At 38.6% G+C, this 12,104-nt stretch overlaps 1 protein-coding gene across 1 annotated transcript in view; it reads right to left on the bottom strand.

Annotated features, from left to right (window-relative positions):
* The window catches only part of ACTR2 (ARP2 actin related protein 2 homolog), a 48,003-nt gene that overhangs the window by 11,113 nt on the left and 24,786 nt on the right, over positions 1-12,104 (bottom strand). The window contains exons 4-7 of the mRNA XM_017736520.1: positions 11,495-11,497; positions 6,242-6,352; positions 3,386-3,400; positions 1,095-1,310 (exon numbers count right to left, since the gene is read on the bottom strand). Of these exons, the coding sequence (XP_017592009.1) occupies positions 1,095-1,310; positions 3,386-3,400; positions 6,242-6,352; positions 11,495-11,497 (345 nt within the window). The remainder of the gene's footprint in view (positions 1-1,094; positions 1,311-3,385; positions 3,401-6,241; positions 6,353-11,494; positions 11,498-12,104) is intronic.

The following is a 12,104-nucleotide window of genomic DNA, read 5'->3' as shown; positions in this document are numbered from 1 at the left end:
TAATCTGCTCTGCCTATCACACCACAGCTGGCTAATACACAGTACATGATATTACTAGTGTTGCATTACCTGATACTCAGGTTATAGATCCCTGATGTCCACAATTGCTTAAAAAATGCAGTTTTTTAGATTTTAAATTTTAAAAATTTAGATTGCAGAGTCTGATTTTTTTCACTTAAGTTTTCCCACTTTTGCCAGACTTCATTTGCTCCCTGGCCACTGAAAGAAAGGATTAGTGCAAATGTATTCACTGCCACACTGCAGAAAGCACTACTGCAGCTGTGACATCAAAAGGATTTCAAAGGAAAGGCAATGATAAATGTAAATTCTTAACAGACTAAGCAATGAATTTGTGGAAATATATATACCAGCTTTGATATTCAAACTTACATTAATTGAAAATACGTATGATGCTTATGAGAAAAAAATGCAACAAAACAGAAAACGAAACATTTTGTTCTCATCAAACATTACTGCTCTTCAAAACTGAGTCTTCATCACATAGTACAGGAGCTAAACAATATATATCTGACAACCTACACTGAACACAACATTCAGCTGGAGCTTAGATCATCAGGGCAGCACTCTGAGATTGAGGATGCAAGAACCAGGCTTTCCTTCTTAGAAGGCTTTCACTGATGATCCCTAGCACTAATTAAAGATTAGTGCATTGGTTGTCATCACACCTTCCTCTCAACTACCTCCAACAACACTGCTCTGTCTGGTAAGCATCATCTAACTCCAATCTCCTCTGCATTACTGGCTTATACAAGTCCAAGTCGTTTAAAGTAATTAACATTCATCCAACAGCTAGTAATCAACGTATCCTGGGTATGTGAAGACAGACATGTATTTCCAATTCTGTGTTTTAATGCTGCTGTTAATGCTTGAGACAAGACGCCTGCTTACAGCTTGTGAATGAGATCAGCTGGTTTGAATTTAAGCACAGTAGCATTCATGCCTATGGCTGAGAATGAGTTTTGGTTAGAGAACAGAACTGCTTTGCTTCAGACAGTCACTGCATGTTGCTGGAACAAGGAATCTCTTAGCAATGCTCCAATGACTGTGTATCAGCTTCTACTAGACAGACATACCTCCACAATCTTCTCCCTATTTTTAGTTGGATTCATGGGAGGCTCTGTGAGTAGTATTTTACAATTTTTTGTGTCAATATTAAGTTTTTCTGGTCCAAACGTGTAATCCCAAAGGTGTTTCATATCATCCCAGTTTCGAACTATGCCATTCTCCATCGGATAATTCACTTCCAGCATTGATCGTAATTCACTGGCTTCATCACCAACCATGAGATCCTGTAAAATTTTAATACAAAAACATGTCAGTGTTTACAAAGTTTGCTAAACACCAAACTCCTCAAAAATGACAGTGAACTGCTTCAGCCTGTGTCCAGATGTGTTCTTAAACAATGCCCACATTTTGAACCATTTGCAGGTACTTAGGAGAGAAGTAGAGGATATTTCATGTAATATTTAAATTTGGCTGTTACCCATCCTAAATCTTTTCCAAAATAAGTATTATTGATTTGATTTTTTCAATTAACCTTAAAGAAACCAATAAACCCTGTTAGAGCTAGAGACTACAAAGACCTTTGTAAGTACGGATGTTTCTCCACTGGCACCTCCCAAATTATTTTATCAAATACTAATTTCTAAGAGCCGAGATGCAAAACAGCACATAAGGGTAGTAGGTGGGATTGGCAGAATATTTTTCCATGCATGTTGCAAATTTCTGTGCACAATACCAAAAAAGGAATAATGAGTGGTGAATAAGCGTACCGAACAGGAGCAAAAGCAAATAAGAGATTATAAGTTCCACACCAGACATTAAAAGAAACAATGGTTTACATATTGCCTGTGTCAATAGGGTGTGAAGAGACATATCTAAATATACAATATAACCTCGTCTGTTCCTTGCCAAAAGTCCCATGCCAGAAACCCCAGTAATGTGTTCTTGCACAAACACAACCAACTAATGCAATTTGTATAGTCATTTCACAGTGATTAAGCAATCTGTTTATTAACGTTAGTTATGCAAACATTGCACATTCAAATTAGTAGCATTGCATCTTCTCCTTTCCCACGTATTTCCCACAGGAAGTATGCACAGTAACATCTTATCTTTGCTCCTCATTATATCCCATACTTTTCTAAAGAACCCCGAACTGACTCACTTGTACTTAGGCTGTAAGAACATATTTCTAGGTATCATTAGCTCTGTGTCCACAATAATATTAATTGGAAAAAAAAAAAAAAAAAAAAAAAAAAAAAGAAAAGCCAGCTGCTTCATCCAAACCTATGCCACGACAGCTCGCAGTTACTGTGGCACAGCAAACTTGGAAGTGAGGGTTACTCAACCTACTATTCAGTGCCAGAGAAAAAAAGATGCACAAGAAAAAATCTGGCATCCGGTTTTATAATGCGTGTTTTAGAAGTAACCTAAGCAGTTATTGTTAACTATATAAAAAGGAAGTGAACTGGAAATAGTTTAAGTGAAACCACTCCTCTTTCACCTTCTCTCCCTGACAAGGTGTTTTACTTGTTTTCCTTGCACAGCAGATCTTCACTTGCACTTTTCTTGCACTTCAGCTCTTGACTGTACAGAAGACAAAAGTCAAGACTCCAACACTTTCAATCAAAAGCACTCTAGTGAAACCATAGTATGAGAACTCCACCATGCAGCCACATTACTCATGAGAATTTAAGACGACACAAACTCCACCAGTTAGAAGAATCAGAAGATCAGAAGCCTTTTTTGTGCACTGCTCTGTGAGGCTCTAAGCTGCCCAACAGGACATAGCCCAGGAAAAACCGCTATTCAAAGGTGCAAAGTGAAAGTTGCACAGAACTTTCACATCCTTTTAAAACAAAGCTAAAGGGAAGAACAATTGTTCTCTCTTGAGAACATCAGCACTAGCACACTAACAAACACGTACACTTGGCAGTTGAAGAAGGACAACACAACCAAATTTGCAGAGACGAATCAGTATTGTGGCATCCAATGTTTCCACCACTTCAGTACTCAGTAATATCTGTCTACTGAAAATCTGAATGTTTCTTCAAACTCTTGGTTTGTAATGTTAAGTAATTTCTACTGTTAAAGATGCTGAGTTCACGTTGATCTTTCAATGTTATTCTTGCATCTTGCAAAACTACAGGTTATGTAGCATTTAAAAGCAATACATAAAATATTCCCATTAATTAGTTGCCAGTAAACCAAAGCAATGAACAATGTCCAAAATAAGTATGTATTCAAATGTAAAATGTAAGACAAGACAAAACAATGAATAGCATTTAAAAAATAACATAACAGCTACTAGGTCTCATCAAGCAAAAATGGTAAACAAAAAGCACAGGGGCACCTCACTTACCATCATTTTGTTATTCTACTTCAACAGGTCAAGAAAGGTGAAGAAAAGGTAGAAGCAAGAAAGTCAGAAAACGCCTAAATGAAATTCTCAAATTATTTTAAGTACACAGTAGAATTAGGCTGAAAAGAGATGCATGTACAGCAGGAAATGATCTGAGTTAGTTTAGTTAGGGCCAAACTAACATTATCAGGACACCAGATTAAATTGTCTCTTTAAAGGAAGCTATTGCTACATGTCAGTGGCAAGTCATGTTTAGGCTTCTTAGGCTGCAAACAAGATTGGTGTATCTGCCTATCCGTCATAAATAGGATTCTGTGCATAAATATTCTGTAACAGTGGAGTTTTGCCCTGGGCAAGGTGTGTATCTGAACTACACAAGACTCTGCACAGGACAATTGATCGTAACTAGCTCTGACAATCGCTAAATTTAAATCTTTTTTAAAAAATCATTTAATATATCCAAGAACTGAAAACTATTCCTTAGTACTGACTTACTAATACCCCCCAAACCTGCTGCAAAGACTTGTAGGTCAGTAAAAACCAAGAGCAGCATCTATGCTTCTGGTTTTACTTGCAATTTTAAGCAAAATAATCCCAGTAATAACTGAACTCCTGAATAAGAGAAAAAAACGATATCCCTGCTGCTAGCTGAAATGAGAATCCATAAGGAAAATATGGTCAAAGCAACTTGAAAGTGGTAACTCAATGGATGATAACCACTGTTTTGATCAGCTTCCAGGCTCCTTTCACAGAGTTTCTGAATTTCACAGGAGTGCAGCTTTCCTGAATAGTTTTGAAAAGTTAAACTGATAATCTTCTTGCCAGCTTCCTTTACTCGGTTTTAAACTTATCCTGTAAGAACTCACAGTGTATGCCCAGAATTAAATTTTGGCATAAAACTCATCCACTAAAATACATTTTTTAGGAAATCTGCAAGATTCTCACAAAGAAAAACAGCACTCATGCTTAACAAGTCTTTCTACTGTATTATCCTACTGGGATATCCAAAGTATCTGTGGCAGGGGTTTCTTCTCTTGATACACTGCTTCCTTAAGAAAGGGTGACAAGCTGTTATAGGCAGATGATATAGAACTTCTAGAAAGAATCTAGACACAGTTTGTACTCTTTGAAACACACCCACATGATCCATGCTCAAGCAGAAGACCAGCAATGCATGCAAAATGATAGTTTACAGGTTCTTTTGCTGACATCATAGCAATTACCCACTTCTACCTCCTATCTTTTCAACATAACACTGTTATCTGTAACAATATTAAATTAAGGTATCAGATAATCAGAGGATACCAAAACTGGCAGGACAGGCTGTATTGAATCAGCTGGAAATAAAACATTACTTCAACAATGAGATTTCATGCAAGAAAGTTTTGGGGGGGGGAGTTCAGACTCATAAATCACTGCATAATTTCATAAAACTTTACCAGGACCTCCTTTAAGGAGGCTTCTCACATTAAGTTCAAAGAAATACCTCTCCCCAAGTCTTACTAGAGAAAGGATTATGTTTTCCTTCTCCTTACAAAAAAATCCTCTCTACTGTGAAAGGGAAAGATTTCTATCCTCTCAACCAAATTGTCCTAGCTGACACAAAGTAAAGCATTACTGAGATAGCAACAAGACAAACCCACAACCATATCTTGGGAAGCTCTAGTGTCTTTCAGCCTTTTGACTTCCTGGTATGGCCTGCTGACGCTACAACCATTTTACAGGCAGAAGCAGAAACTCGACAACTCAAGTTCTCCTTGTCAGCTACAGGGTTCTGAAAATAAGGAACAAGACTGGACTGATTTTTTCTCCTCTTCCTAAACTGCTGCTCAGAAGCAAATAAGGAAAGTACAATTGAATGCCTGTATATGTGTGGTCCTACTTAACCTTCACTGGCTAAGTGGGCACTTCTACAGTTCTGCATTGCCACCTGCTTCTCCCTCGCTCTCCAACTGGAGTTTGCACGACGGTCTAGTGAGGCAGTCAGAACTTCACCTGACCAAGAAATCCCTCTTTTTCAGCTGAATCAGCTCACTGAAGCGGCTCACAACATGCCTGCACAAGCAGCATGACCAGCACAAGGTGAGAATTGTGTGGTTAGAAGCAAGAAGGGAGGATGTGACCACAGCAGGGCCAAGACATTTACCAAAGCCTGTATTGAAGAAGCAACTAATAACATTTGAAGTATTACTCTGTAATTACAAAATAAGTGAAAAATTATAGCTCCCTGGACTTCAGAAAATGAATTCAACAGTAGTTCTCCCCCCATGTCTTGGAATAATGTCCCAAGACAAAGCAGCCTGAACAGAGCCTCTCCATCTCTAACTGGTGTGGAGCACCTACATCCATCAACAGCAAAAGGAAAACAAAAACCATAGAAACAATGAAACGCAAACACAACCAAGGTTAAACATCTCATACAAGATCACAGATGATCAACTCTGAGTAGAAAGCAAACCATACAGAAAAACCTGGAAGCTCCAGCAGTTCTTCAGCATTGTCTCAAAATCCCACAGTACGGCTCGGTGACAGTCAGTCACTTCTGTCTGAGTGCTGCTTTCTAATCTTGGCATCATTTGCATATTGGCATTTGAAGCCCCTTTTTGCCCAGAACCACTCGAGCCCTACCTGCTGCCTCCTCAGGTGTACTATCTGAAGGCCTCCAGTGCTTTAGATTACCCTCTTCTGAACTTTGTAGTTTGTGACAGGCTAAAATCCAATACAGAAACAAATCAAGAAATACTGAAACAGCATAAAAGGGAGTTAAGGAAAAAAACACTTCCAAACATTACACAACTCAAAAGCTGCCCTAAATATTTTTATCTGTCAGAAAGAAATAACAATCAAAACATTTACCTTGATTTCAATGTTTCCTACTTTAGCAGTTGATCTTATAATGGGTCTTCCAACCAAAGCTGGAAAAATGTGCTCTGGAAAATTTGAGCCTGCATAGCCACATTTCACAAACTGAAAAGGAAGAAATAATTTTATTAGAATATGCATTATTTTTTTTTACCAATACAAACCTGGTTTGGGGTAAAAAATTAAAAGTCGAAATTTAAGCGCATGTGCCCCACTGGAAACCAATTTGATTTATACTTTCAAATCAATTTTACACATTTTAGACGATGCATAGGTCTTTAAAACTGAAAAAATTATTTTCCAGAATGTTTTCAGAATTAAGACTGTCATATTTTTGAGAAACAGTATTAAAATTAATAAGTACATTGCAAGCTGTAAGAGTCCGGTGTCTGAATTTGGATTTCCTGCCACTCTGTAAAAAAGTGCTCTAGCAACGTGAAATCTGTAATTTTGTAATGGATCACTTTACAATGAGTACCAATGAAACCTAGTTAAATCACGTCTCCAATTAGAGCACACAGCAGCGTAATAAACTACGCACCAGAAAAAAAAACCCCAAAACCTTGCAAATTCAAGTTTTATGCCCTTATAAAAAGTGCTCAAATGTGAACTAGCAATTCAGATGGATTTCTCAAAGTGTCATAATTTTTAGGGTTTCCTTTAAGGATAAAGTTTGCAGCAAGCACTTCTAAAACCAACAGCACAACCAAAACCTCAGATGATGGCAGTTCACACCAAACAGGATGCTCTGAAAGACTGTTTGTTACCCCAATATATACAAAAGGAAGCTTTATACCACTGGGTTCCAAGATAGTATATACACTAAGAAAACAATGACAATTTACTGAACAATAAAAAAATAGCCACTAGAGGAAGTTCAGGTGTAAAATATAAACTTTAAATGTGCCATCAAGAAGTTACAAGTTTAGTACACGGGGATCAGCAAATTCTGCTCTTCAGCTGTACTACTTTGATAGGATATTTCCATGTATCATACTCTGAGGTTCTGCCCGCAGCTCATACAGAGCAGACTCCTCTTTTATTCTGATGCACAGTTCACCTACTGGACTGTATCAACATGCCAGAACAAAAACATTTTCATCTGCAAAATTACCCAACCACTGAGGTGCAGCAGCGGTAACCCAGCACCATGGGACCCCTCAGGTTGGAGGGAACCTCAGGAGCTGTCTCATCCAACCCTGGGCTCAAACCAGTCACTGCTGAATTCTGAGCAGGTTGCTCAGAGCTGGGACCAGCTGGGTGCTGGGAGCCTCCAAGAACAGGCAATTCACAGTCTCCTCGGCACCCTGTCCCAAAACATTATTATTCACTGCAGGTTGTATTAAAAGCCATCTGCTAGAATTTCCAAAACGTTCACTGAGCTTTCTGAAGCAAGGTCTGAAGACTGCCACTGGAACAATTATCCAAGCAAAGAGTACAGTTAATTGCAGCTGACAGGAATTCTGTCATTACACTAACGGTAACATGAAAAGTCACTTGTGCTGTTGCTCGTAATTATTCACCTTACTGCAGTAAAAAAGGGCACCTGTTGTGGAAAGAAATTTAGACAGCCAATTACAGAAAGAGCCAAGAGATATTTTAATTATAGCTGGGGTAATGGAGGGGAGAAAGGATTTTTATTTTGCTCTTTTGTGACCCTAGTTTCTTTCACTCCTTCAGTGTTTGCTCTCCAAAGGCAGAGCTGTTTGGAACACCTGAAGAATGACATTGTGTACACAACTCATTTCACTCATTCTACTTCAAACCCAGAGTACTCTAAAAAGGCAAGTATTTAGCAATTCTTTCGGTTACACTAAGGCCAGGCGTACCTAGGAGTTATACAGATCTTATCCGTGTATTCAAGAATGCAGTGCTGCTATGAGAAAGCAAAGAGCAGCCACAAGCACTTCTGGATCACATACCTGAACACACCAGAAGGCTTTAACAGAAGTTTTAAATTTGAGGAAACGTATGTGGTATTTTGAAGAGCTGAGCTCAGTCCAAACAACAGTGTCCGTACTTAAAAAAAAAAAATAAATAAATAAAAGCTCCCTTTCAGGCTTAGCGAATTACTGCATTAAGGGCAATCACACAGTTTTTGTTGCTGCTACAGTGTGTAGGTATGCTTGTTATAAAATTCATTGTGCAGGACCTGGTCAAGAAGGTTTCCTAAGAAGGAAGTTCTATGAAACAGCCATACAATCCTATCCTCCAGCTTAGGATTTCCTAAATTGTTCTAAGCACAACCATAAGCACCTCCATGCATCTTTACAACCGTGTATTTGTGTACAGCTTTTTCCTCCTTTTCTGTTCCCCAGCATGAAGCAACTTCCCTAACAGTCACCACCAGCCATGCTGGTCAACAGAAGTAACAGGATAAGTAATATTTAAATAAATCCTTAGAACTTATACTCCTGAAACGCTCCCCTCAAGAAGCTCCACTACTCAAACTTTTAAACCCTGCTAAACCCCCAGTATTTATATAGCAACCCTGATGTATGCAACCAAAACAACTACTGCACAAAAATCAGTGCTCTTGGCCAACCTTTAAAACACCTCTCAAAATCACATACAACTATACTGACCTAAAAACTGGTGACCTACAAAACCACGAAAATTCTTACTATTTGATATGAATAGCAACTTCCAGCCTCTTTTTGCATTAACACCTTGACGCATCTTCCCAGGAAATTAACTATGTTGGCAATTAACAAATCCTAGACTTTAAAAACAGATTGTCATTTCTCCAACCAGCCTAAAACACAATCAAAACCAGATTTAATCAATGCGAACTACAATGAGTGAGATTAAGCTTGGACATTCAGTCTGTTTCCCACTTATTTCTGGCCAGAACAGAGAGGTTTAAAAATGACATTTTACAAATTTTGATAGACTCAGCCATACACAGAAAGGACAGAATTTTAATTTGCCTTCAAATTTGAAATTTCCCCCTCCAGTCTACATAAAAATTTGGTGAAGATAAGGACAAGTGAGCCTTGTTTGTCAGCTTCCCTATCAATGGGAGCATCCCCACTGTAGTACTCTCCCTGATACAATCCTGAGTATTCAGCTGATTCAGTAGGTTTATGATGGCCTAACATTGGCTATTATGGCTGAAGAACCAGACTTGGTAAAACTACCAACAGGTAAATGCACAGATCTGTGTAACAATAGATTTTGGACTGGTTTAGATTTTTTGAAGGGGTACAGGAAACATAAGATACCTCTCCCTCCTGTCCCTTATAGGAAATCCTCCAAAATCTTCAAGAAAATGTCATGAAGTGCAGTAATCTGGAACAGCTTCTCTTTCCAAAGTCCACTTTCCAAATGCTCACTGTTCCTGCCACTCTCAATTTGAAACTCTCTAATTTAAGTACAGTGCACTTGTTTCTCTTCCACCTCTTGCTGCGCACACCCCTCACAACAATTATTGAACAATTTCAGTATAATGCTCGTGTCTCCAACAGTAACATGAGCACTCCATGAATTTACCCATTTCTGCAAGGACTTCATCATCATTTGTTTTTGCACACATTTGCTATACATTCTGCATGTTTTAAGAATAGCTACTTAGCTTGCCTGTGTGCAAGCCTATGTATGTAAGAATTTTTACCATATATAGTTTCTTCTCCATTTCACTGTGGTTTATACTGAGTCTTTCACTTCCTACTGAGTCATCAAACACTAAGAACTTGCATGTATAAGTGTTCTTTCAAACTAAAAGAATGAGGAAGCTTGCAAACAGGTCACGTGACTGGTTTTAAAATGAATACTAATACTCTTATCAGATCTCTGAGCTTGATCCTTTCCACTGATGCAACTCTCAAACAAAAACCCTAAATACAGTTACAGCAATTTTACAGGCCAAGAAGCAACTTTCTGTTTGGCCTCTAACAATAAGAACATCCACCTCTAATGCTTTAGACCTCTGAGGTGCCACTGCCTGCCTCCAACACTACGTGTTGCAACAACTTCCTTCTAGTCCCTCACCTCTTCCTCAAAGATAAGCTGCAGCCTGATACATCAGAAGTCCTACTGCAGCCTAACAAGAACAGTAAATTTCAAAGACAAGCCTAATGTTAAAAATTCACCTGATTTTTCCAAAGATATTCTCCATTTTTTTATCTAAGATTTCTGACGCCTGGCAGGAGATTTCATTTCAATCATGCTTTTAAGTATGAGGTATCTTAAATCACTCTGACCTAAAACATCTCTTGTCACATAGGAAAAATATTATTATCAAAACACTGGTTTGATGATATAGAACTACTTGATACCTTCACATGCAGTTGAGACTCAAAAGTTTTACTGAATGGAATTTTCTTCCAGCTTAGTTATCCCAATCCTTGTTCAATTATCCCAATTCAATCTAAATATTTCGAGTTGACTGATTTAACAACTACTTCTGATACTCTGCTCTCCCACCCAAGGAGGTCCGTAGCCAGGGTACTTCCAGACACATGTTGTTCTGCCCAAAGGCCAAGCACAACCCAAAGCCGCACCAGCTGAAGTGACACAGGCCCCTCCTCTTGCACCATAAAGGCACTTTCCACTCCTGTGGTTATTTATATCCTGCTGGTACAACTCACAAAGGGAAAAAATGTATTGATCCAAGATGTCTCTGGAATTAACAGCAGGCACAGATGCCTTAGGTTGTAAAGAAATCTGTGTGGCACACCCAGTTTGTGAAATTTGATTGGAACAACCGCTTCTACCCCATGTGTCACACCTGAGACCAGCCAAGGCGCAACACTGCTGTCACCACCAATACACTAAACATTTTACAACCCAGTGATTATTGCCATATAAAGGATCGCACCAATAGATGAAGCTCTAAATTATTTTTTTTTAAATCTGGGCCTCACAGTAGGAATATTAAAGAAAAAAAAAAAAACAAAAACAAACCCACAGAACCCCAACAAGCGAACAAACAAAAATGTAAAGCAGCTTCCATGTGCCTTTGTAAGAAGAAAATGCTAAATGCTATCTTTTCTTCTTTCCTTTTTCTAAATGATAGTGTAAAAAATGCCCAAAGGCTAAGAACCCTAGCCCTATTAATTTTTGCTATATGAGGGTAAATGAAGACATCAAAACTGTCAAATCCCTGAACTGTCAAATATGTTCTTCCTCCTGAACCATTCCAACAATTTCAGATGCTAACTGGAAAACCTTCTAATTTAAGATGCTGAATCTCTAGTAACATCATCCTTTGTCTCAACTATTCTTTCCTAGGCTTATCAAAAAAACCCCCTCTTCTTTATTGCAAATGTCCACATAAAAAAACCCCAACAACCTGCTTTTTTTTTTGCCATTCAGAAGATCTTAATGTACCACCAGCTATGTTAACTCTTCACATAATACCGCTTTACTAGGGGAAACCCTAGATTGCTAAAAAAAATTACCAAAGGAAATATCAACCGACAGCATCTGATTTCTTCTTGCTTTAAAATGGTATCTTTTTCACTTCCTGCCAGGGTGCCTCACAGCCTGACAAAAGGATGGATCTCCAGCGGGTGCCTGCACGCTTATGGAGGCAGGAAAAGGTGAAAAGGATGGGAAGAAAACCTTTCATTTAAAAAATGCCGATTTGGGCAAAAAAAAAAAACACCAACAAGCCCCCCCCCCCACGAAACCCCAACAACAAAACCCCCAAACATTTTTCTAAAGTAATTATCCTGCAGAGAGAGGACATATCCTGATTGCTCGATGTATAATGCGCTCATTCAGAATTTCTGAAAATCGGTATTTTTGTCTAAACGCTCGTTGCTACAGAGAGACTCGCTCAGATCACGTAGAGAAATCACGATATTGACGGTAAAAGCAGAGCGCCGAGGAGATGGGGGCGGGCACGGCAGAC

Source organism: Corvus brachyrhynchos, unplaced genomic scaffold (assembly GCF_000691975.1).
Source record: "Corvus brachyrhynchos isolate BGI_N302 unplaced genomic scaffold, ASM69197v1 scaffold416, whole genome shotgun sequence".
In the NCBI taxonomy this organism is placed as follows: Eukaryota; Metazoa; Chordata; class Aves; order Passeriformes; family Corvidae; genus Corvus; species Corvus brachyrhynchos.
The sequence above is the reverse complement of the archived record's forward strand: the minus strand, read 5'-3'. Positions and strand labels throughout refer to the sequence as shown.